Source organism: Heteronotia binoei, chromosome 9 (genome assembly GCF_032191835.1).
Source record: "Heteronotia binoei isolate CCM8104 ecotype False Entrance Well chromosome 9, APGP_CSIRO_Hbin_v1, whole genome shotgun sequence".
NCBI classification, from domain to species: Eukaryota; Metazoa; Chordata; class Lepidosauria; order Squamata; family Gekkonidae; genus Heteronotia; species Heteronotia binoei.
The window spans coordinates 7,011,273-7,038,172 of NC_083231.1; the positions used below are offsets into that span (position 1 = coordinate 7,011,273).

The window sequence follows — 26,900 nt, forward strand, 5'->3', positions numbered from 1 at the left end:
GGACTAAAGGCAGGTTCAAGAGCAGCGGTGGCCAAACTGTGGCTTTTTCACACATGCTGTGTGGGTCTCAAAAACCCCACTGCCCAGTTGGCCAGCTTGGAGAAGGCATTTCTCTCTTTAAAAATCACTTAACCAAGCCAAGCCAGCCAGTGGCTTGGAGAATGAATTTAAAGTTGCTTTTTTCCACCCTTCATCCATCCATCCATCCATCCATCCATCCATCCATCCATCCATCCATCCATCCATCCATCTATCCATCCATCCATCCATCTATCTATCCATCTATTTTCCTTCCTTCCTTCCTTCCTTCCTTCCTTCCTTCCTTCCTTCCTCCCTCCTTTCCTTCCTTCCTCCCTCCTTTCCTTCCTTCCTTCCTTCCTTCCTTCCTTCCTTCCTTCCTTCCTTCCTTCCAGCTCTCAAACATCTGACATTTATTCTGTGTGGCTCTTATATTAAGCAAGTTTGGCCTCCCCTCTTCCGGCTAGCCTTTCAAGATGGAGCTTGAACTGAACATCACGCCATCACCAATAGTAATAACTGAGATAACAGCGTGTAGAGATTATTTTAGACTGTTTTTAGATTGTTTTAGATTATGTAAAATTTAATGGTAAATTGTAATTTTATTGAATTGTATAACTGTTTTATTGTTCAATGGCTTTGCCATACCTGTAAGCCGCCCTGAGCCTGCCTTGGCGGGGAGGGCGGGGTATAAATAAAATATTATTATTATTATTATTATTATTATTATTATTATTATTATTATTATTAAAAGCATCTCCAAACCGACCTCGATGGCTGATTACCATGTTAGGTACCACCCATCCGTAGGGTTGTCAAAGCCTGGCAACCAGTGGGAGGGTTGGGGCGCAAGGACATGTGTGTGTATGTGATGTTGCTGACGTCGATATAACACTTCTGGTACAACCTCAAAGTGAGCTCTAGGAATTACAGAATCGTATAGAGTTGCAAGGAAGCTCCAGGGTCATCTAGTCCAACCTCCTGCACCATGCAGGGATTCACAAACCCCTCTCCCCTCTCAGTGACCCCTGCTGCATGCCCAGAAAATGGGGGGAAATCCTCCAGGATCCCTGGTGAAACAGACCAGGAGAAAAATTGCTTCCTGGCCCCAAAGCGGCGATCAGCAGTTCTCTGGGCATGTAAGAGAGGGCCACAAGGACTAAGCACTAATACAACCCTTCCTGCCCTCCTTCTCATGATCTGCCGAAGTTCACAGAATCATAAGAGCTGGAAGAGACCTCCAGGGTCATCCAGTTCACACCCCTGCACAATGCAGGCAACTCACAAACGCCTCTCCCTAAATTCACTGGATCTTCATTGCTGTCAGATGGCCATCTAGCCTCTGTTTAAAAACCTCCAAGGAAGGAGAGCCCACCACCTCCCGAGGAAGCCTGTTCCACTCAGGAACCGCTCTAACGGTCAGGAAATTCTTCCTAATGTTGAGCTGGAAACTCTTTTGATTTAATTTCAGCCCATTGGTTCTTGTCCCACCTTCTGGGGCCACAGAAAACAATTCCACACCATCCTCTAGATGACAGCCCTTCAAGTCCTTGAAGATGGTGATCATATTACTTCTCGGCCGCCCCCTCTCCAGGCTAAACATACTCAGCTCCTTCAACCTTTCTTCATAGGACTTGGTCTCCAGACCCCTCAGAATCAGCATTGCTGTCAGATGGCCCTCTAGCCTCTGTTGAAAAACCTCTAAAGAGAGCCCACCGCCTCCCAAGGAAGCCTGTTCTACTGAGGAACCACTCTAACTGTCAGGAAGTTCTTCCTAATGTTGAGCCAGTTTTACCATAGAGTTTTTGGCCATTTCTAGAGCTCCCCATTGTCACTTCTGGGTTGTAGCTGGAAGTGACATACTGGCACCGAGGCTGGCAGTGTTTTTATGTTTCTCCTGCTGTCGCTCCGAGCGGCAGTGGGCAACAACAGCAATGGGTGGGAGGCCTCCTTGGCAGCCCTACACAGTCACAACTCACCACCTCCATTTCATCTGGACTCACCATTAGAAGAAGAAGACTGCAGATTTATACCCTGCCCTTTTCTCTGAATCAGAGACTCAGAGCGGCTTACGATCTCCTATTCTCTCCCCACAACAGACACCCTGTGAGGTGGGTGGGGCTGAGAAAGCTCTCACAGCAGCTGCCCTTTCAAAGACAACTCTGCAAGAGCTAAGGCTGACCCAAGGCCATTCCAGCAGGTGCAAGTGGAGGAGTGGGGAATCAAACCTGGTTCTCCCAGATAAGGGAGCTCTGACTGACCCAAGGCCATTCCAGCAGGTGCAAGTGGAGGCGTGGGGAATCAAACCTGGTTCTCCCAGATAAGAGAGCTCTGACTGACCCAAGGCCATTCCAGCAGCTGCAAGTGGAGGAGTGGAGGAATCAAACCCAGTTGTCCCAGATAAGAGAGCTCTGGCTGACCCAAGGCAATTCCAGCAGGTGCAAGTGGAGGAGTGGGGAATCAAACCCGGTTCTCCCAGATAAGAGAGCTCTGACTGACCCAAGGCCATTCCAGCAGGTGCAAGTGGAGGAGTGGGGAATCAAACCTGGTTCTCCCAGATAAGGGAGCTCTGGCTGACCCAAGGCCATTCCAGCAGCTGCAAGTGGAGGAATCAAACCCGGTTCTCCCAGATAAGAGTCTGTGCACTTAACTACTGCACCAAACTGGCTCTATACAAGTTCTTGTGGCTTGCATAACTATATTAATTCGTCTACAGTTTTCATGTGCAGGCTTACAGCCCAAGTGGCCACTTCTGGATGATTTAAACGGAGAGCTCTGGCAGTTTTATATACATATTCAATAGCACAGGTGATAATGCTCGGCCTTTTGGAGCACTAAAAACAGTTCCCATGGTGATGAACTAGAAGCCTCAGCAGTGGTCTCTTTTGGGATGTGAGCAGGCAACAAAGTTTGACAAGAGTGGAACGCCAGCAAGAAGACCGGTCAGCAGTTCAAATCACCTTTGAGCGAACTGTGTTGTATCAAAAAAGGTATAATAGGCCTGGCAGGGAGATATGGCCTCTAACTACTTCCAGATAAATATCAGGACTAATCATGTCATCCTAATCTTATAATCAGGGCTGGAAGTCAGATTGATAAGGGCTGAAGGAAGTTCATCCACAAATGACTGAACTGCTCTGCTACCAAATCCTCAATTAACTACCCGAAGAAGTGATTAGTGGTCAAAAAGAAGAGATTAGGGGCTAAGACATCTTTGTACAATGATGCTTTTTTTTGGGGGGGGGGGAAGTGTCCTAGTTCTAGATGTGTTTTAGTTCTAGATTTTTTGAAATTCCTAGAGCAGGGATGGCCAAACTTGCTCAACATAAAAGCCACACAGAATAAGTCGGATGTTTAAGAGCCACAAGACGGGAAGGGTGGTAAGAAAGGTGGGGAAAAGTAAATAGACGGGAGAGGGAGGGAGAGGTGGAAAGAAAGCAACTTTAACTTTAAATGCATTCTCCAAGCCACCAGCTAGCTTAGCTTGGAAAAGTGATTTAATAGATAAATAGGGTTGCCAATCCCCAGGTGGGGGCAGGGGATCCCCCGGTTTGGAGGCCCTCCCCCTGCTTCAGGGTCACCAGAAATCGGGGGGGGGGGGAGGGGAGGGAAATGTCTGCTGGGAACTCTGTTATTCCCTATGGAGATTTATTCCCATAGAAAATTATGGAGAATTGATCCACGGGTACTTGGGGCTCCGGGGGGGGGGGCTGTTTTTTGGAGTGGAGGCACCAAATTTTCAGTATAGAATCTACTGCCTCTCCCCAAAATACCCTCCAAGTTTCAAAAAGATTGGACCAGGGGGTCCAATTCTATGAGCCCCAAAAGAAGGTGCCCCTATCCTTCATTATTTCCTATGGAAGGAAGGAACTGAAAAGGTGCGCCGTCCCTTTAAATGTGATGGCCGGAACTCCCTTTGGAGTGCAATTGTGCTTGTCACAGCCTTGATCTTGGCTCCACCCTTATTGTCTCCTGGCTCCACCCCCAAAGTCCCCAGATATTTCTTGAATTGGACTTGGCAACCCTATAGACAAAAGAGCCACACAATATGTGTGAAAGAGCCACATGTGGCTCCCTGAGCCACAGTTTGGCCAGCCTTGTCCCAGAGCATCAAAATGTCACTTCCTATTGTCAATCAGGAAGAAATATCTCAGAAATCTCCACCCCACCGTGCTCCCGGTGATTACCAGCTAAGAGCTGGCAGCCGTGCTCCACGAGCAATCTAGGATTGGCTGGAAAGAGATTCCAGGTCAAAGGGTAGAGCTAGGTCAAGGTACAACCTATCCCTTTACATGGGCCAACAGAGGATCAGGCCCAGGTGGAATTATGTTAGCAGTGAGCCAAGCTATCTCAGTAGAGTGGTGTTCTCACCATTGTACCATCCCAAGCAGTAGTTTGGGTACAGAAATAGCCCTATCAAAAGGCAAGACTTGCAATATAGGACTTGAGATTTGGCATCTCTGATTTTAGACAAAGATGAAGAAACAAAATGGTGCAGAAGGAAACGAATCTTTAATATTTGTACAATTGTCTCAAAGAAAGGCTTAAACCCTTCCAAATTTAATTGCCCCCCAAATAAAGTGCAGCACTGTTGTATCTACACGAATGGGTGCCGCAGACTGCATTTTCCCAGCAGCTCCCTATGGCAACCAAGGTTTATCTGCAATTGCTTTTGCAGTCGGCTGCTTTTTGCTTCTGCAGAGCTAACCATTTTTGGCTTGGAGAAGAATAAAAATGATTTGTTCTGCTCATCAGCAGAATTTCTCCTCAGGATTATCACAAGCATTTGCAGCTTTTGCAGGGGAAGGGGGGGGGGAAAGCTGCCATTTATTTGGTTAAGTTTAAAAGCTTATTTAAAAGCATATTAAGCAATGCTAACAGCTCTAACCACCAGAAATGTTTAAATAAAATCACACAAAGTGCTGATGGTAACAATCGGAACATTTCCCCTCTTTGCAGTGCATGGTTTTTCCTGGGCCAACTTAAAAGTGATGTTCATTTCAAAATTAATAAAACAAGAGTTGTGAACTAAGGAAATTCACTACTATGAAATGTGAAAGAGGAAAAAGTGAGCCTGGATAAAAGCCCCCATTATCTAAGCATTCTCTGTATCCAAGCTCACTTCCCCCTCTTTCACATTTTCACAGCTCCATATAAATTGCATTCCATTAAACAAGCTTCTGACTCAGATGGACTGGCCATTCTCCATGCTGGCCGGGCCTTTTTATCATCTAAAACAAGAGATCTTCATTTGCACCATATTTGAAAAGAAATGGGTGATTATGTTGTCTGCACAACTGGAAAAAAAAAAGGGAAACGAAGGCTGTTGTGGTCTGTTTTCTTTTGCAAGTGGGCATAATTCTTGCCTGTTTATCTTTGGCCAAAGCCTTCAGAACAAAGGCGAAGCCCCCAGAGCCACGATTGAGCCACACAGAGGCAAAATAGAAGGGGAAGGCAGGGTGACCTGAGAGCCAGTGGAGCTCCAGCATACAGAAAAAGAGGCATGACCAAGAACAGGCTGGATTCAAGATGGCCAGGGCTTAGTAAGCTCCCAGGCAGAGAGCGTAGCTTGACCCACTCTTCAGAAAGAGAATCGAGCCTCCATGATGCAGGCCCCCCAAAATGCCTCAGTCCCCACCTTCTTGCTGAGGAATAAATTTCTTAAAGGGAGTGTCCTGAGGCTGAGATTCACCCCACCCATCCATCCATCCATCCATCCATCCATCCATCCATCCATCCATCCATCCATCCATCCATCCATCCATCCATCCATCCATCCCTCCAGAGTGCTTACACCCCACCTTTCTGAAATATTGGGAAACAAGGCAGTCTACATTGCAGTTCATAGAAATGGAAAGAACATGAGCCCAGGCTGCTCTTCTGAATCTCTGCAGTAGGACTAGATTGCCAAGCAAAAGTCCTCACCCCAGTCCTCAGTTGGCCCTGCTGCTACAAATGTTCTCTGTCGTCCACCAGGCGAATACAGCTCCATCTTTGCAAGCAGCTGCTAAGCTATATCAGCAACAGATGCCAACACCTGGGGGAGGTCTTGAAAACTTTCTGTACTTGTGACACCATAAGACAAGGACAAATCCATGTGCTCCATGGGCAATAAGCGGTAGTAACAGTATGGTCAGCAGAGTCCCTTTTTCTGAAGTCTCAGAGTTCTGGCTAATGACCACCAGTGGATCTCTGCAAACTGTTCAAAGGCTTGTGTTGCATACGGACTCCATTATTCAGTTTACTCTTTAAGATGACAATAGATTTATCCAGAACAAACCCCCCCACCAAATATATAATTTCAAGAAATCCTCCCCAAATTTTCCACGACAGATACCTCAAGTGCTCATCTTGACTTCAGAGTTCTCACCCAACCCAAGCCCCTAACCCATGTGGACTGGAGAAACCACCTTGCCAACCTTTACTAAAATGTATCTTGCACAGTCAGATCACAGCCAACCTCTAGCGAACAGGTGACAGAATCTGAGGCGGGAACAGGGTTGCCAGCCTCCAGGAGGTAGCTGGAGATCTCCCAGAATGATAAGTGATCTCTGAGCTACAAAGATCATTTCCCTGGAAGAAAATGGCTGCTTTGGAAGGTGGGTGCTATAATTTTGCACACATACACAAACTCCGCCCTCCACAGGCTCCACCCCCAAAATCTCCAGGAATTTCCCAACCTGGAACTGGCAACCCTAATAGTGGACAGACCACAGAAGCTGTACAGCTGAAGTGCAGTTTGAGCCGCAGTTCGTCACACAATGACAACAATACCTTCCAAAATCACGAATACGCCACAATTCAACTTCACTATTGGCTTCTGCCTAACTTGTTCTCAGTTCATTGCTAATACTGAACAAGAGTCATTGGTGAGTGGATTGCTTCCCTCAGGCTGCAGGTCGCTTTTTGGTAGCAGATCAGGGCCTGGGAACCAGGGTTGCCCCTGAAGAGCAGAGAAAATGGTAGGCAAGAGGGAAGGGCCTTCTCCCCCTCCCCCCCAACCAAAAATTCTACTTTATGAGCTACTGGCGTTAAGGTTGTGAACGACTTAGGCTTCCCAACCCTCCCGCCCTGGCGGGGGACCCCCGAATTTTCAGCTTCCTCCCCCACTCTTAAAAAGTCTGGGGGTGGGGGGGAGAGAGAACATACCTGTAGACATCATGTTGTTTTACAGCTTGGGATCCGTTTTTTAAAATGTGTCCCTTTAAGGCTGCACAGGAAACAGGAACGGCCCCTCCCTTTATTTTCCTGTGCAGCCTTACTTTCATTTTCACAGCGAGCAAATTCTGCTGGAAGAAGACCAAGTACGGTAAGTATTTGTGTGTGTGTGTGTGTGTGTGAGAGAGAGAGGGAGGGGGCAGGGAGGGGGGATTCCCTGCTATAGAGGCTCCTCCCTTTAGAAAGCGTGGGGGGGGGGGAGGGAAATGTCTACTAGGCACTCTATTATTCCCTATGGAGAATGATTCCCATAGAGAATAATAGGGAATTGGGGGCTCGGGGGGGGGCTATTTTTTGAGGTAGAGGCATCGCATTTTTAGTATAGCAGCTAGTGCCTCTCCCCAAAATACCCCCCAAGTTTCAAAAATATTGGACCAGAGGGTCCAATTCTATGAGCCCCAAAAGATGGTGCCCCTATCCTTAATTATTTCCTATGGAAGAAAGGGATTTAAAAAGGCGTGCTGTCCCTTTAAATGTGATGGCCAGAACTCCCTTGGAGTTCAATTATGCTTGTCACATCCTTGTTCCTGGCTCCACCCCAATGTCTCCTGGCTCCACCCCCAAAGTCTCCTGGCTCCGCTCCCAAAGTCCCCAGATTTTTCTTTAATTGGACTTGGCAACCCTAGAACGACTGCATAAATTAGTTTGCTCTGGAGCCATTTTTCTTGAGCTAAGACAAAAATGTGTGAGCCAGAGGCTAAAAAAGGGTAAGCTAGCTCACGCTAACTCAGTTTAAAGGGAACACTGCCCCCGACATACTTCTCTTCTGACCGTTTTCTACCAATCAAAGCTCTACATCAGCCCTGTAGCCAGAAATTTTGGGGTGGGGGGGCCCAGGGCATGAAATTTTGGGTGGGGGCCGTGGAGGCTTGGCTGCTTCTTCCAGCAGCTGGCTGCCGGGCCCCAGCTCACTCACTCTCACGCTCTTGGGGGTGGGAAGAGCCTGGGGAGAGCAGCAGCGGTGAAAATGGGGCTGCGGGGAGAGTGGGGGAGGCAGGGAAGAGCCCAGGGAGAGGGCAGCGATGAAAACGGGGCCGTGGGGAGAGCAGAAGAGGCAGAGAAGGGCCCAGAGAGAATGGCAGTGGCGAAAACAGGGCCTTGGGGAGACTGGGGGGAGACAGGGAAGAGTCTGGGGAGAGCAGCAGCAGCAGCGAAAACGGGGTCGTGGGGAGAGCGGGAGGCAGGGTGTCATGGGTGCTGGGGACCCTTCAGAGGAAGTTGAGTCTGATGCGGAAACTGTGCCCCTGCCACCTGCACCAGTGCCCCTGCCTCCTGCTGGAGAAGATCCCAGCCCCCCTGCCTCGCCCTCTCGGGTGGCTCGTGTGCGTGACCGCCTCCGGCAGGACCTCAGGGATCGGAGGAGGGCGGCACGCTCACAAGCAAGACGCTCCCTGAGCCCTGAGTTCTGAGAGGATTCTGGCCCTTCTAAGAGCAAGGATGCTTGAGTGGTAACAGGATCCTGGCTGCCTCCCTGAGCCAGCAATTAGCCCAAACAGGCAACAGCCAGCAGAGGGCTATATAGCTGTGGGCTTTGGGAGGAGGCTTTGTGGAAGCAACTAGTCATCTCCCTGATATTCTAGCATCCACTCCGGCTTGACTTTGGTTCCTGACTCCCTGGCTTTGGCTTTGGACTTCTGGACTCCCTGACCTCGGCTTCTGGACCTCAGACCTGCGATACTTCTACAGTGATTCGGATTTGGCGCCTCGGACCCTCCTGCTTACTGGCTACAGACCTCGGACTGCCTCTGGACTTTGCCTGACCCGGCCCCAGCCGTGACACAGGGAAGAGCTCGGGGAGAGCAGCAGTGGTGAAAACGGGGCTGCGGGGAGAGTGGAGGAGGCAGGAACGGGGTGGGAAGAGCCCAGGCAGAGCGTCGGCGTGAAAATGGGGGAATGAGCGGCAGGGAAAGGAGAGGCCATACAGGAGGAGGGGGGTTGGGTGGAGCGGCCATGCCCCCTTAGGCCCCCTGTGGCTACAGGCCTGCTTTACACAGATGGTATGCAGGGGAAATGGGTTTGCCACAGAAGAGGAATTCATACTTCAGCTGGGGAAAAACAGATTTAAGAACTGCCCACTTCTTTCTCTGCCCTTCTCCAAGTCTTGTTCTGTATCTGTAATGGGAGGCCCAGAAGGTGATCACGAAGGACTGTTGCTGCCGCCTGTGGATTTTAAACACTTGCTACACGATCGGTGCCTTCTGCTAAAATCCTGCCTGGCAAAGGATCGTTTCAGTTTAAAACCTACTTGGCATAACTTTAGACTTTAGCTAATTTGCCACATTGCATTTAGCTTCCCAGTATTCAGCACCTGCAGGCAATTTGCATTTTAAACTTCACCAGACAAACCCTAAATACACACGGCGGCGTATGCATGTCAAGGCAACCAGGGAACGCTTTCAGCATATTAAAATAGCAGGTGCTGAATGAACCTCAAAGATCCAACTGCAACGGGAGTGAACACGTTGAGGGAACCTGGAAAACGTTCCAGCTGAGAGCAGCAGTGCAGAGCCCAGGGAAAGGCTCCAAAAGGCAGAGGTGACTCTGGAGGGAGCCCTGAGAACTCAAGTTAGCTCACCGTTTTTTAGCCTTCGGCTCACACTTTTTTAATGTTAAAACAATTTTATTTGGTAACATATGGTAACAAATTATATTTCTTGCATCATTAATAATTTCTTTTATCTATCCCATATATTACTTTCTACCCACCCCTCCCCCCATTACTTGACCCCTGCTGGTGTTATTTACTTAAAGTACTAATGTTTAAAGGTACCCTTAACTAATAAAAACAAAAATTAATATTCTTCTTTTTTCTAAGACTTAATCATTATCAAAAATTGTCCAATGTCCTTTTATTTTCCACTCTTTTCTACATATCTTCTGAACTTTTCCCACTCCATCTTAAAAACTTCTAAATCATAGTCTCTTAAAATTCTTGTTAATTTGTCCATTTCACTCCATGTCATAACTTTTAGAATCCAATCCCATTTCTCTGGTATTTTTTCTTGCTTCCACAACTGTGCATATAATGTCCTAGCAGCTGAAAGCAAGTACCAAATTATAGTTCTATCTTCTTTTGGAAATTTTTCCATTTGTAATCCCAACAGAAAAGTCTCTGCAACTTTCTTAAATTCATATCCCAAGATCCTAGAAATTTCTTGTTGAATCATCTGCCAATACTTTTTTGCTCTTTCACAAGTCCACCACATATGGTACAAAGAACCCTCATGTTTTTTACATTTCCAACATCTCTCTGGCATCTTATTATTCATCTTTGCCAATTTCTTAGGAGTCATATACCATCTATATATCATTTTAAAATAGTTCTCTTTAATACTATGACACGTCGAAAGCTTCATAGAGTTCTTCCACAAATATTCCCAAGTTTCCATCTGTATTTCTTTATTTACATTAATTGCCCACTTAATCATTTGAGATTTCACTACTTCATCTTCCGTAGACCATTTTAAAAGTAATTTATATAATTTTGAAATTAATTTTTCATTGTCTCCAAGCAGAACTTTTTCCATTTCTGTTTGCTGTTTTCTTATTCCTTCAGTTTTAATGTCATTCTCCACCAAGTTCTTTATTTATTTGTTGCATTTGAAACCAATCATATTCAGCAGTTTTCAATTCTATTTTGCCACTTTGTAATTTTAATAGTTGATTATATGACAACCACTTTTCTTCACCCGTCTCAGCTGTTATTTTTATCACTTCAGCTGGCACTATCCATAACAGTTTTCTCTCATCTCCATATTTCTTATATTTCATCCATGTATTTAGCAAGCTGTTTCTTATATAATGGTGAGAGAAAAAAAGTCCATCTCCCCCCCCCCCCCATAATACATATAAGCGTGCCAGCCAAATTTATTTCCATGACCTTCCAACGCTAAAAGTTTTTTGTTTAACAACATTATCCATTCTTTTATTCATACTAAGCAAACTGCTTCATGATATAATTTTAAGTCTGGTAATTGAAATCTGCCTCTCTCTTTTGCATCTGTTAAAATTTTCATTTTAATTCTTGGTTTCTTCCCCACCCACACAAACTCTGAAATTTTTCTTTGCCATCTCTTAAATTGTTTACTGTCTTTCACACTCGGAATAGTTTGAAACAAATACATTATTCTTGGTAGAATATCCATTTTAATTTCAACTATTTTACCCAACAGTGACAAATTAAGTTTATTCCACTTTAACATATCGTCCATTTTACACCATAGCTTCTCATAATTATTTTTGAACAAATCAATATTCTTCATTGTTATCTCCAAACCCAAATATTTTACCTTGGAGGTAACTTCACAGCCCGTTAGTCTCTGCAATTCTTGTTGCTTATTTATTTGCATATTTTTACATAGAAGTTTTGCTTTTTCTTTATTAATACAAAGTCCCGCCAACTCCCCATATTCTTGTATTTTGGCTAACAACAAAGGTGTGACTTGTATGGGGTTTTCATTTATAAACATTATATCACCTGCAAATGCTCTGTATTTGTAAGTAAATCCTTTTACTTTTAATCCTTCTATTTCTTTATCTTCTTGAATTTGCATCAGTAATATTTCAAGAGTCATTATAAACAACAGTGGGGAAAGTGGACAACCTTGTCTTGTACCTTTACTAATTATCATGTCTTCTGTAAGATCAGCATTTATACATAGCCTTGCACGTTGTTCAGTATATATTGCTTTTATCATTCTTATAAAGCTTTCTCCCAGCTCCATTTTCTCCATTACTGCAAACGTAACATCCCAATTTAAATTGTCAAATGCTTTCTCTGTGTCTGCAAAGAATAATGCTACTTCCTTTTCTGGATGTCTTTCATAATAATCTACAATATTTACAACAATTCTGATATTGTCTCTTATTTGCCTTTTGGGAAGAAACCCCGCTTGATCTTCCTTTATAAAGTTTATCAAATATTGTTTAAACCGTTCTGCCAAGATTCTTGTATATATTTTATAGTCATTATTTAATAATGAAATTGGTCTATAATTTTTTACATTCGTAACATTCGTAACATTACATTCGTAACGGATAAAAGGAAGTACTTCTTCACCCGAAGGGTGATTAACATGTGGAATTCACTGCCACAGGAGATGGTGGCGGCCACAAGTATAGCCACCTTCAAGAGGGGTTTAGATAAAAATATGGAGCACAGGTCCATCAGTGGCTATTAGCCACAGTGTATGTGTGTATATAAAATTTTTTGCCACTGTGTGACACAGAGTGTTGGACTTGATGGGCCGTTGGCCTGATCCAACATGGCTTCTCTTATGTTCTTATGTTCTTAACATCTCTATCTTCCTTTGGAATCAACGAAACAACAGCTTCCTTCCACGTATTTGGTATTTTCCCTTTTGTTCTTATCATATTCAGCAATTTCTGAAGTTTCGGGATTAACTTCTCTTGGAGGGTTTTAAAAAAATTAGCTGTATATCCATCTGGCCCAGGTGCTTTTCCATTTTTCATTGCATTAATTGCTGCTTCAATTTCTATTTTTTCAATTGGATCGTTCAAAACTTTTCGCATATTTTCTGCTAAGGGTGCTATTTTTATCTTTTGTAAGTACTCATCTATCTTTTCTTTCCTTATTTTAACACCTTTAAATAACTTGGCATAATACTTAAAGAATTCTCTTTTTATTCCTTCTTGATCTACCACCTCTCTTCCATCCACCACAATTTTATTAATAATTTTACTTTCTCTCTTTTTCTTCAGTTGCCAGGCCAAATATTTTCCAGGTTTGTTTGCTCCCTCGAAGGATTTCTGCTGCAGTCTTTTCAGATTCCATTCCAGTTCTTTATTTAACAAATGTCTCATTTGCGTTTGTAATATTGTAATCTCCCTTATAATTTTCTTTTTCCCTGGCCTTTTTCTCAGTTTCCCTTCTTTTTTCTTTATTTCATTTTGAATGTCCAACATCTGTTTTTCTTTTGCCCTCTTATCTTTGTTATTCAATGTAATCAATATTCCTCTCATTACTGCTTTATAAGCATCCCAGACCGTCTGAAATTCTATATCCTCTTTATTGTTTATTTGGAAGAAAGCTTTAGTTTCATTTTCTAGAGATGTCACTATTTCTTTATTCTGTAGTAAATCTTCATTCAATCTCCATCTTCTCAACTTCTTAGACAATTTTGTAATCCACATTATTGGATTATGGTCAGCCCCAATTTTAGGTAAAATCTCTATTTTCTTTGTTATAAGGCCTAAGTCTTTAGTGCCCCACAACATGTCAATTCTGGAAAAAGTTTTATGTCTTGCTGAAAAAAAGGTATAGTCCCGCACTTCAGGATTAAATTTCCTCCATATATCCTCCAAATTTTCTTGTTTGACCAATTCAAAAAAAGACTTTGGCAATTTTCCTTCCTTATTATTTTTTTACCCCCAGACCTATCCAGTATGTTCTTAATTGTTCCATTAAAGTCCCCCATTATCAAAACTTGGTCATAAGTCAGTTCATCAAATTGTTGTATAATGTCTTTAAAAAAAGGAAAACACATTATTGAGTGTAGTTTGAACACACTCGTAGGCTCTAATCTGGAGGGGTTTGATTCTCCACTCGTCCACAGGAAACCCGCTGGGCGACCTTGACCCAGTCGCAGTTCTCTTAGAACTCTCTCAGCCCCACCTATCTCCTCACAAGGTGCCTGTTATGGGGAGAGGAAGGAAACACGACTGGAAGCCGCTTTGAGACCCCTTAGGGCAGAGAAAAGGCAGTAGTAATAAAGTTTATTCATATGGCCATTGGCTTTTACAAGTTAAAACATATTTACAGCCCTGGAATTTCAAAATTTCTAATACAACATCTATCTCTAAAAATTCTCATTGACACTCAAAAGTTACGTGTAATTTCATTTGACTGCCTTCTTAGAAACCACATTTGCTCTAATTTTCCTAGCAGCTAGAACAAAGAGTGCCATTCTGTAGAACACAAAAGAAATCCACATCTGAAAAGGAATGGTCCCCTGTGCAAGCACCACTCTGGGATGATGTCACATCTTCACGTCTTCACGGCAGACTTTTGATGGGTGGTTTGCCATTGCCTTCCCCAATCATCAACATTCCACCCCCAGCAAGCTGGGTCCTCATTTTACCGACTTCAGAAGGATGGAAGGCTGAGTCAATACCTATACCTAGCTTGAGAATTTAATGCACTTGCCAGATCTCTTTTATATATATTTGGAATATTTATTAATCTTTAAGGTTTTATCTGTTTTATCTGTTTTAAATGTTTAATCCTTTACATGTTTAAATATTGTTTAATTTTTATGTCGGATCTATTATTGGAAGCCGCCCTGAGCCACTCGTGGGAAGGGCGGGATATAAATTCTAAATAAATAAATAAAAACCTCGAGCCAGCTACCTGAAAACCAGCTTCTGCCAGGGATCGAACTCAGGTTGTGAGCAGAGCTTAGGACTGCATTACTGCAGCTTTAACACTCTGCACCATGGGGCTCTTTTTACATCTGAAAAAGCAGGGTATAAAAAACCAACTTTTCTTCTTTTCCATAAGACTTCCCTTGTGGAGGGGATACACTCCTTCCACAAGCCTGACCAAAAATGTATAGGAACAGCCTAAGTGGGAAAAGTGGAGGGACAAGCAAAACAGGGTCCAGGAGAAGCCTTACTTAGAAATAAATGAGGGATTAGAGTTACTCTAAGTATTTTACAGGGAAAGGGGAAAGACAGGGAAGAAGAAGAAGAGTAGGTTTTTCTAACTCTCTTTTCTCTACCTTAAGGTGTCTCAAAGCTGCTTACATTCACATTCACTTTGTCTCCCCAAAACAGAAACCTTGTGAGGTAGGTGGGGCTGAAAGAGTCTGAGAGAACTGTGACTGGCCCAAGGTCACCCAGCAGGCTTCATGTGGAGAAGGAGTGGAGAAATCAAACCCAGCTCTCCAGAATACAGTCTGCCACTCTTAACCACTACTTGGGAGTCCTCTATGAACCCTCACCTCATCTACGGTCCTGCTCTCTATTGTCTCCCCTGTGTTGAATGCCCCAAGCCTGGGAATGCCCCAGGGCAACAACCTGTCTTCTGGTTCATTGTTCTGTGAGCGCCAAGAACACTGAAGGCATACTGTGTAAATACAAAAAGACATAGAGATACAAGAAAACAGCAGGACAGCAAAGCAGGAAGAAGCCGAAGATGAACATGAAAGAAATCCACCTCCTTGATTAACCAACACGTCTCCAAGCTCTATTAAGCAGTTAAACCAGGCAGTAAAAGACCTGAGAAGGAAGAAAGAGCCTTTTTGAAGTTTGAATCCAGGAGAGCTGAATTTCCAGAAAAACGAGCTTTGTGAAACAAATAAAAATGGTAGCGCTGGCAGAGAACACACTCAAGAGTCTTTAGGCAAAGGGGGGACATGTCAAGGCAGCGACAGTAACCTTTTCAAAAATTACTCACAGTAAGCTTACCCTGAGGTAGTTGAGGGTGAAGTTAGTCAGCCCCATGCGCGTGATATTTTTGGACAGCTGCTCCAGGACCTGGGGGTCTTGTGCCTGAACCCAAAAACAGAGACATGCTCATGTTCTCACAAGAGAAACAAAATCAATAGAAACGTCATCATTCAGAGGGTCTGAAAATCAAACATTTTTAGATGCCAACGTTTAAAACAGACTGCCGTTTACAAAGAGCGCCAAAGATCTTCCCCGTTTGCTGAAGGAAGGACAAATCGCCCCCTACTCCATCCCTACTACTGAATCAAGAATGAGAATATGAAGTATTTGTAGCCATTTAGAAGGCTTGTTACAACAGTCATGTAAAGAAGGTCAGGGTGATTCCATATTTATTTATTTAAAACATTTCTATGCCGCCTTTTCAGCCAATTCAGGCTTCTCAAGATGGCAAACGTTGAATCGTTTCCAACATTAAAGAGCATTTAAAAGACAAATACGTGTAAAATGCTTAAAACAATGAAATAAAACATATGAACACACAAAAACGCACAAAAAAGAGAGGAGGGATAATAAGAGTTACTGAGGGAACACCAAACCAACCTGAACAAAAAACTCTTCCACACAGGCAGATCTTCCTGGGAAGGACTGGTGTGGGGTTGCCTGGTCCCAGATGAAGTTGAAGATATTGGATTTATATCCCGCCCTCCACTCTGAAGAGTCTCAGAGCGGCTCACAATCTCCTTTACCTTCCTTCCCCACAAAAGACACCCTGTGAGGTGGGTGGGGCTGAGAGGGCTCTCACAGCAGCTGCCCTTTCAAGGACAACCTCTGCCAGAGCGATGGCTGACCCAAGGCCATTCCAGCAGGTGCAAGTGGAGGAGTGGGGAATCAAACCCGGTTCTCCCAGATAAGAGTCCGCACACTTAACCACTACACCAAACTGTCTCTCTAACTCAGGAAATATCAAGGGACTTTGGGGGGGGGGAAGCCAGGAGTCTTTGGGGGTGAAGCCAGGAGCAAGCACGATTGAACTCTTAAGGGATTTCTGGCCATTATGTTTAAAGGGACCATGCTCCTTTAAAGTGCCTTCTCTTCATTGGAAATAATGGAAATGGGGCACTTTCTTTTGGGTCTCATAGAATTGGACTCCCTGGTCCAATCTTTTTGAAACGTGGCAGGTTTTTTTTTCTTAAGGAGAGGCACCAGATGCCATGCTGAAAATTTGGTGCCTCTACCTCAAAAAACACCCCCTCCAAAGCCCCAGATACCCATGAATGAATTCTCCATTATACCCTATGGGGACCCAGCAGACAATCATCCCTCTCCCAGCTTTCAAATAACCCTGAAACGGTGGGAGAGCCTCCAAACTTGGGCATCCCCTGCCCCCAACTGGGGATTGGCAACCTTAAAAGATCCTTTCTTGGTCTACCACCTGTCTAGTATCAGATGATGGAAGCCCTGAAGCCGGGCCTCTGAAGATGAACTCAGTGACATATGAACATATGTAGCTGCCTCATACTGAATCAGACCCTTGGTCCATCAAAGTCAGCATTGTCTTCTCAGACTGGCAGCGGCTCTCCAGGGTCTCAAGCTGAGGTTTTTCATACCTATTTGCCTGGACTCTTTTTTGGAGATGCCGGGGATTGAACCTGGGACCTTCTGCTTCCCAAGCAGATGCTCTACCACTGAGCCACCGTCCCTCCCCTAACTGTGACTGTGTAGCTTCATATGGGAACAGGCAGTTCTTCAGGTTTGCTGGCCCCAGGCTGTAAAGGACAGCACAACTGCCTTGATTTGGGCTCATAAGCAAATTGAGAGCCAGTATAGAAAAACAGAGCAACATGGTCTCTACAGGCCGGTCCAGTCAATTCTGGCAGCAGCATTCTGTAGCAGCATTCTGGCTGCAGTTTCTGGACAGTTTTCAAGGGCAGCCCCCACATAAAGTGTATCACAGCAATCTAAAGTGGAGGTTACCAGGGCATGCACCACACTGGCAAGATCTTTCCTGCTCAGGAAAGGGGAGGTATCTGTGAATTTCCTGCATTGTGCAGGGGGTTGGACTAGATGACCCTGAGAGTTCCTTCCAACTGTATGATTCTAAGGGCTGCAGCTGGTGAAAGGCACCCCTGTCCACGGCTGCCACCCATTTATACTTACTGTGGCAGAGAGAATATTGGCTTGTGAATAAAATTAGAGTCCAGTGGCACCATTAAGACCAACCAAGTTTCATTCAAGGTATGAGCTTTCTGAAGAAGATAAAAAATATTGGCTCGTCTAAGACAACCTATCAAGTCCATGATTTGAATTTTTGCACCCAAACATCCTTGTATATTACCTGAATAATGCCTAAGCAGCCCCAGCTTAACACTTTGGTTTACGGTGCTGGAGCAGTTTACCTTGGGTTTGGGATTAGGTTTGCCAATCCCCAAGTCCCAGCGGGGGGGTTCCCCCGCTTTCCCAGGCTTCTCCCCGCCCCCAGCCAGCTGGCCAGCGGGGGGAAGTTCCACCCTCACAGCTACCATGTGCCTTTCCCCTTCAGAACGCTAGGAGAAAGCTTGCAAAGGCTTCCTTTTTGGATGGTGTGTCTGTGTCTTTAAGGTTGAATGGGGGCGGGGTTGAGCAGGCGGAACAACGTGGCTGCTCCCAGTGGCTGTGAAAGCAGCCCAGATCCTCCGTTGGTTGGACAAGCTTTACAGAGGTCGTTTGCATAGTAAAGGGTAAACTTGAACCTTTGGTTTCCCTGTGTTATTGGAAGTTCAGCAACTCGTGAGTAAATTGCCCCAGTGAGACCACAAGAGTGTGGGATTGCAAACTGGTTTTTTTGCTTCTCTGTTTGTGTGTGTGTACATGAGAGAGAGAGAGAGAGAGAGAGAGAGATGATTTGCAGCTGCTTGGGTGAGGAAATGAAGACTGTATTCAGGGGAACTGCACTGCTGTGTTTTTATTTATTTATTTTAGGGAAAGTCTCTTGGCTCCACCCCCCAAGAATCCTAGCCCCACCCCCAAAGTCCCCAGATATTTTCTGAGTTAGACTTGGCAACCCTATTTGGGATCCTTACTGTTCCAAATGTCCTGCAATCAAAACAAGCCAACAAACATAACCATCAGCAAAACTTCCGAGGTGACTTACGTGCATGGCTAAAATGCTGCGAGGGACTAACTCTCTGTATTGTCGAATCGTAAAGTGCCACGTCTTTATTCTCATGAGGTCGTCGAATGTAAATTCCAAGATAAGACGTCCTTCTGTGCACACCTAAAACGAAAGGTGGAGGGGAGAGAAAAAAATAAATTTCTCTGAGGTAAATTTAGAGGGAAATAACCAAGTTTAAGAAATGCTGGTTGAATTTTATGTTTGGTTTTACTGATGCAATTGTGTCATTCGCCTCCCCCCCCCCCACCCCAAGAAAAAAGAATTAAGGAAAGCAATTCAGTAGACAATAGTTGATCAGGCTGTAGATTTTATAGCATTACGGGCTCTAAATCTTATTTATCACATTTTCCTGTCTCCCTCTGAAATAGCAGCTAATTAACAACACTAAGCCTCTGTTTGCAACTGTGCATACACAATACCTAACTGCTCAACCAGAGACTCCCATATCCTTCGTGTAAGATCTTCATGGGCACAGGGCTTGGGATGAATATTAAGTTAACATCGAATCTAGCGACTAGTGGTCTTCTAACGGCTATCTGATTTCACGCAGGGTTGGAGCCACTCAGTGGTCCCACATAAAGGTAAAGGCAGCCCCCTGTGCAAGCACCAGTCGTTTTCGACTCTGGGATGATATTGCTTTCGCAATGTTTTCACAGCAGACTTTTTACGGGGTGGTTTGCCATTGCCTTCCCCAGTCATCTATACTCCCCCCACCCCCAGCATGCTGGGTCCTCATTTTACCGACCTCGGAAGGATGGAAAGCTGAGTCAACCTGGAGCCGGCTACCTGGGATCGAGAGCAGAGGGCTCCGACTGCAGTACTGCAGCTTTACCACTCTGCACCATGGGTCCCACATACTCTCACCTAATTCCCCACTTACTACAGACCCAATCACACATGGCTTTTGTTCATTCATATACCATGCAGGGTTGGTCCTGCCACTAGGCAAACTAGGCGATTGCCTAGGATGCCAGCCTTCTATGGGCACCGAATTGGGTGCCCCCATGTGACTTGGTGACGTTATCAATGCGGGGGGGGGGGGGGGCACCAGAGGTTAGCCTCGCCTAGGGTGCCAGACAGCCTAGGAGCGGGCTGTCAAACTCATTTGTTACGAGGGCCAGATCTGATATAAATGAGACCCTGTTGGGCCGGGCCATGTCGGGTTGAGCCAGGCCATGTTGGGCCGGGCCATGTGTGTACCTATTTAAGATTAGGTAGCAGATATATAAACTTTATAAAGGACACAAACACAATTAAATATATATTTAAGAAACCTTAATGCGTGATTAAAACGTTAGCACTCATTGGTCTTAAAGGTGCTTTCTTTGCATCTTTCCCATGGGATCCAGGGGACTGGGCAAAGAAAGCTCTGGCTCTTTCCATCCCTTCCCCAGGGGAGGGGGAGGAGCCACAGCCAATAGAAGGGAAAGAGGCTTGGATCAGTAGCTCTGCTGTGTGATTGAGAGAGCCTGGAAAAACAAGTTCTGCCTCCCCCCCGCCTTCCTCCCCAAGGGAGGCGCCTCAGCCAATAGAGAAAACAGAGGTTTGGCTTTGTAGCTCCTGTGTGATTGAGAAAGCCTTGCAAAGCAAGCTGTGATGCAGAAGGAAACAAGAAAGAGGGAGAAGGAAGCAGATGACGGCCAGTTGCTCGGGGCTTGATAGGAGCCCTTTTTGAGGGCCTCATTCGGCCCCCGGGCTGCATGTTTGACACCCCTGGCCTAGGGCCAGCCCTGATTCCATGATCCTCAGCACATCCTTTTGATGGTCAAAGGAGACCTTTACCCATTCCTCCTTTCCTGTTTTTTGCTTTCTCTGGCTGTATCTTCCATTCCTTTTTGTTTTTTTCTGTTCCCGCTGCTGCTTGGAGATGAATTTTTTTAAACAAAAGTTCCCGTTGTTTGGGAGAAAACGCCAAGAGGTTCGTTTGGTTCGTTTGATTTTAATACGGCCAATGAGCAGCACAAAGCAGAAAAAAAAATAACAAAAGCTAAAACACTTACAAAATATTCACGCATTGCATAAGATAACAGTAGGAAATAAGGTATATAAAATAGCAATTAAAATTTAGCTTCAGAACATTACATATCTTTGCAAACTTTACATGCAATTGAAAAGAACCTTGCACAAGGACCTGTAATCTGTGGATGTCTTGACGCTGAGGTATTTTGAATGAGGCGGGGGAGGTGGCAGTGAATGAGACCTACTTGTGAGTAATGCAAGACAGCCTGAACTACTTTCCCTTCACTTTTGGCATGTTACTGAGTTTTGTTCTATCTTTGAACACGGACTAGGCAGAGCACTGCGAATGAAGCTGCCAGCTAAACAGCATGCAGAAAAATCCTATGAAATGTGCTTTAAAAAAAAAAAAGACAGCTTGGAACAGATCTTTTCACAACTTTTCCTTGGTCTTTTTGAGAATGCAGCAGCTTCTATGCAGCAGCCAATGAACCACCCACTGGAGACCCAGGTCGTTTTCGCACTCACCTTCCGCCGGCGCGGCCCCCCTCTTCACCGCGCAGGATCTGCGCGGATTTCACACTAAACGCTACGGAGCAGCCAGAAAAGCCGGAAGCTCCCGTCGCAAAAGCCGCGCAAACGCCAAACTGCTTTTTGGCGGTTTCAGTTTGAGCGGCTTTTGCGCCGGGAGCTTCCGGCTTTTCTGGCTGCTCCGCAGCGTTTAGTGCGAAATCCGCGCAGATCCTGCGCAGTGAAGAGGGGGGTCACGCCGGCGGAAGGTGAGTGCGAAAACGACCCCAGAGATGGAAGGGCTGCTTCAGAACTGAAGACAACTTCGAGTCCAGTGGCACCAATTAGACCTACAGAGTTTTATTCATGGTATGAACTTTCATGTGTAGGTGCCCTTCTTCAGAATCAATGAAATGGAAATTACCAGTCCATCCATACAGGTAGAGGGTGAGCAACAAATTAGCACACAGCATAATGAAGATGTTCGTAGCAGGAGCTCCTTTGCATATTAGGCCACACACCCCTGATGTAGCCAATCCTCCAAGAGCTTACAAGGCTCTTAGTGCAGGGCCTACTGTAAGCTCCAGGAGGACTGGCTATACCAGGGGTGTGTGGCCTAATATACAAATGAGCTCCTGCTACAAAACGAGCTCTGTTTTACAGATTCAAGGACCAAACAGGAACAACAAGCTTAGTTTATATGGTTACCATTTGTTTAATTATGGGGAGAAACCTAGTGAAGGAAATAAGTATGTCAAATCTGGTATGCACACACACACGCGCACGCAAGCAAGCAAACACCTGCAAGTACTTTGGGGGGCATCTTATTTTTGTCTCCCCCACTATTTCTCTCCCATAAGCCCCTGTGGTCTCTCCCCTTTTCCTGCTCCTGTCTCCTTCCCTCCCACCAGCCAACCTACCTCTAGCTGTCCCCTTGTCTTCAAGTTTCTCCCCTCTGCCCCCCCCCCACACTCTCTCCAGGGTCAACTGCCAGGCTGGGTCTTGTTGTGTAGCGCTAGCGAGGCCCAGTTGCACAGTGGGGGACCTGCAAAGCCTTGCAGAGAGGTGTGCCATGCTCACTATTTTCTGCATCCCCCTCCCCACACAATTTCCTTTTCTCCTGCTTCCGGATGTCCCATATCCTCCCCCCCCTTTTCCTGCTTCCTTCTGCTTCCCCACCAAGCAACCTACCTTGTACCTGCCCCCCAGTGGTAGCTAGGGTTGCCAAGTCCAATTCAAGAAATATCTAGGGACTTTGGGGATGGAGCCAGGAGACATCGGGGTGGAGCCAGGAACAAGGGTGTGACAAGCATAATTGAACTCCGAAGGGAGTTCTGGCCATCACATTTAAAGGGACCGCACACCTTTTTAAATGTCTTCCTTCCATAGGAAATAATGAAGGATAGGGGCACCTTCTTTTGGGGCTCATAGAATTGGACCCCCTGGTCCAATCATTTTGAAACTTGGCGGATACTTTGGAGAGAGTCACGAGATACTATACTGAAAATTTGGTGCCTCTACCTCAAAAAACAGCCCCCCAGAGCCCCCAAAACCTCCAGATCAATTCCCCATTATACCCTATGAGAATCGATCTCCACATAGAGAATAATGAAGTACTCAGCAGACGTTTCTCTCCCTCCCCCACTCTGTTTCTGGTGACTCTGAAGTGAGGGATTGGCCTCTCTACTCACGAGTTGCTGCCAACTTCTTCAAAGTAACACAGACACCCCATCCCGAGAGGAAGCCTTTCAATCAGTGACTGAAGCCTCCGGAGGTAGAAACGCACATGGTCCTCTGGGGGCAGAGCTCCCCCCCCTCCACCGGCCAGACTCCCCGAGGAGACGCCTGTAGCAGCCGGAAAGGATGCAAAGACTACGAGTCCCAGCATGCACCTCGCGAAGGGAGGCCGCGCCGTTTCCCCCCCCCTCCCGCTTCCACGTTTTTGGAGATCGGGGGAAAAGGCTGCTAATTCAGGGGTCCCCCGGCAGGGTGGGGTGGGGTGGGGTTGGGAAGCCTACTGGTAGCTATATCTATTATATATTTACTTCATCCCTCCACTTTTCTTTACAGTGGAGCCCCCACAGCACCTTACGTCATTCTTCTCTCCTCCACTTTCTCCTTTACAGGGTTTGTGCAGACTTAGGGTGAGTGTCTGGCCATAAGTCGCCCCGTGAGCTTCCTCGGCAGAGCACGGATTCAAACTTGGGTCTTCCGGATCCTAGCTTGAAAGCATAACCGCTACACACACTGGCTTCTGTGAGGTTGCTGTTCTTGAAGAGGGGCAAGCAGCCAGGCTGGGGTGAATCACGCAAGTCGCACGGCTGCAAGTTGCCTAGTGGTTGCTGGCTGCCAGGCATGGCTCTGAGGAGTCTTCCCTCCAAGGCCAAAAGAGCTTTGGAAAGAGTTCTGCACTTTCCCCCTCCCTTTTGCGGACAGAAATGAAGGCTTGGAGGCTGGCAATATTTTTGCGATTGCTGTAGCAACCTTCACATTGGCAGCAAGGGTTGTTGAGGCAAGAAAGGTTCCAAAGCGGCTTGCCATTGCCTGCCTGTACACAGCCACCCTGGACTTCTTTGGTGGTCTCCCATCCAAGTGCTAACCAGGGACAACTCTGCCGTGCCTTTTTAAATAAAACAGCCCTCCAAGAAGACCAAAGAAGACCAGTTTATTGGTTCCATTTTAATCCCACCTTTCAGGCACAAATCACCTTCCAAAGTGGCCTGCAGCAATTTGAATTCCAACTGCATTCCTGGCAACAGACATCATAGCCTCATGAACACGAGCTGCAAGCCAGGCCTTCAAGCTGACGGGTGAAAGGAAAGATGGGGGAAAGGCTAAAGTCTGAGAGTGCCAAAATGACATGCACACTGACTAAATGACTGTATCAACCAGGGACATTATTTTTTCCTGCTATCTGTCCCTGGAAAATTATGCAGTTGCAGAAGGACATCTAAAAACATTGTTAGGGTGAGACGCATAAGCTTCCAGTTTGGTGTAGTGGTTAAGTGTGCAGACTCTTATCTGGGAGAACCGGGTTTGATTCCCCACTCCTCCACTTGCACCTGCTGGAATGGCCTTGGGTCAGCCATCGCTCTGGCAGAGGTTGTCCTTGAAAGGGCAGCTGCTGTGAGAGCCCTCTCCAGCCCCACCCACCTCACGGGGTGTCTGTTGTGGGGGAGGAAGGTAAAGGAGATTGTGAGCCGCTCTGAGACTCTTCGGAGTGGAGGGCGGTATATAAATCCAATATCTTCTTCTTATCTTCTTCCGCTCCTTCCCCACAGTGTTTAGGATTTCTGAATTGGGGGTGGAGTGTACCTGGTCTTCAGTGCAAACACGTCTCAACGCATGCCTACAAACGCAAAGGCACAGCTTTTGAACACACTGCAGTGGCGCTGACTATAGCTTCCAACACTATAGATACATGACACATCCGTGAAGGTGGAGCTAAACAAGTCCAGGGCTGGTCAGATGGGAGATTGTCTAGGAACTCTACATTTGCTGCCTTGAAAGTATTCTGAACAACTGTAGAAGTTGAACCATCGTGGTTTTGTAGTCTCACCACAATCAATGTTTATAGTATATGCCTATGACCTTGTGCCACCACGTTTTCAGTAGACACTGCCCAGCCCTGGCAAGCCTTAAACACTGCATCATGCCTTTTTGGTGTAGCCAGTCTGGTGCAGTGGTTAGGAGCGCAGACTCTAATCTGGGAGAACCAGGTTTGATTCCTCATTCCTCCACATGCACCTGCAGGTGTGCCCTGGAGTCACACAAGTTCTTTCAGAGCTGTTCTCGAAAGAGCAGTTCTCGAAAGAGCTCTCTCAGTGCCACCTACCTCACAGGGTGTCTGTTGTATGGAAGGGAAGGGAAAGGAGATTGTGAACTGCTCTGAGACTTTAAGTGAAGGGTGGGGTATAAATCCAATCTCTTCTTCTTCTTGGGGGAGGAGGGTTGAGCTGGCCATGCCCACCTAGGGTTGCCAACTATGGCTTGCAGGATTCCTGGAGACTTGAGGAGAAAGCGTGTGGTGCCAGAGTCCACCCTCCAAAGTTGCCATTTTCCCTGGGGGAACTGATCTCTATGGCCTGGAGATGAGCTGTAATTCTAGGAGAGCTCCAGGCCCCACTTGGAGTGGATAAACTTAGGCCCAGCAGGCAGAGATTACTAGATTTCCTAGGCCGAACTAGAAACCAAACTGGAACACATTGTCTGAGCCTGCGATGTTCCGTATTCTTGGTGCTGGGGGGGAGGGCAACAGTGGAAGGGCATCTGGAGTTCTGGCCCCACTGGTGGACCTCCTGGTGACACCTGGGTTGTGGCCACTGTGTGACACAGAGTGTTGGTCTGAATGGGCCACTGGCCTCAGCCAGTATGGCTTCTCTTATGTTCTTACATTCACATGCTACGCTGCTATTCCTGCACCCATCCTTACACACTGCATCCAAGCTTTTCTCCATGGTGGCAGCCAAGTTGGTAGGCAGGGACACTGGCACCTCCTCCTAAGGAACCACACGTCTCATTTTGGTTTTATTTTCAAGCCATAAGCAGCAGAAAAACCTTTTGGTAGGCCATTAACTCAAGCAGTCCATCTACGCCAAGTATCTTTAACAAAATCCCAAATGCAACCATGGTCTTGAATTCAACAGAGCAGTGGAATACAACACCCACAGCAGTGTTTAGCTGGAGAAGAGTGAAGATGTGAAGCTCTTGGCTATGATCCCTATTATGACATTTTGTCAATGAAACAGAAGCACAGACGTATTTCCATCCGGTTTGGGCTATCCTGTTCTTTCCTTGCTGGGACAGAGTTGGTACAGTTGTCCAACCGTCACTGTCCTCCACAGCATCCTCCATATTGGTGCTCGCATTCATCTGACATTTCTGAGCACAGCTCTTTCCGGCAGGGATGGGTGCACAGCTTATCACCAGGCAGACAGAACTGGAAGGGGAAATGACTACGAAGCGACCAGAAGTAGTTGGCGGCTTTAGAAACATTCTTCCCTGTGGAGATCTGACAAGGAATTGGTCCTCTGGAAAACCACATTAAATTTTATTGCATTTTAATATTAAAATGTCAGCTAGATGATAGATAGATAGATGATGGAGATAGATATTGATAAATACTTGGGGGCATTTTAAATCTTTTTTGGGTTTAGCCCTCCTGAACCCGTCAACAGCTTGGATGTCATTGTGTTTGTCGCACAGCAGGGGACCAGGGACGGCCTTCTACTGGCTGCCACCATTCTGGTAAAGGTCTGTCTGGGAGCGCCCAGAGCACCCCCCAACCCCCCCCCCATCTTCCTTATTAACAAAACCTTTTATCTGTGACTGAGGAGATGTGAGGGCTCAGGGAGTATGGCAACAACAGCTTTATTATATGTGCTCAAATAAGTGGTTTGTAAAATCTTTTCGTGCAACAGTGAATATGAAAACAGTAAAGGTTGGCGTCAAGAAATAAAAGCCCTGGCATGTCTGACTCGACATTCCCTTACTATAATTCCAAATGGATTAACCCTCTGGTGGCAGCCTCTATCCAGACTGTAGCCACTCCAGAGAGAGCAACTTCCCTCTCCAACCAGGCCCACTTACGCTTCCCTTCCAGGTTCCCTCCCCCCTAGGGTTGCCAAGTCCAATTCAA

At 46.0% G+C, this 26,900-nt stretch overlaps 1 protein-coding gene across 8 annotated transcripts in view; it reads right to left on the bottom strand.

Annotated features, from left to right (window-relative positions):
* The window catches only part of LDB2 (LIM domain binding 2), a 395,214-nt gene that overhangs the window by 59,587 nt on the left and 308,727 nt on the right, over positions 1–26,900 (bottom strand). For 7 of the 8 annotated variants that reach the window (XM_060246192.1, XM_060246193.1, XM_060246191.1 and 4 more), the window contains exons 4-5: positions 18,776–18,898; positions 15,664–15,747 (exon numbers count right to left, since the gene is read on the bottom strand). In XM_060246192.1, the coding sequence (XP_060102175.1) occupies positions 15,664–15,747; positions 18,776–18,898 (207 nt within the window). The remainder of the gene's footprint in view (positions 1–15,663; positions 15,748–18,775; positions 18,899–26,900) is intronic. The other variant, XM_060246194.1, reaches the window with a different exon arrangement.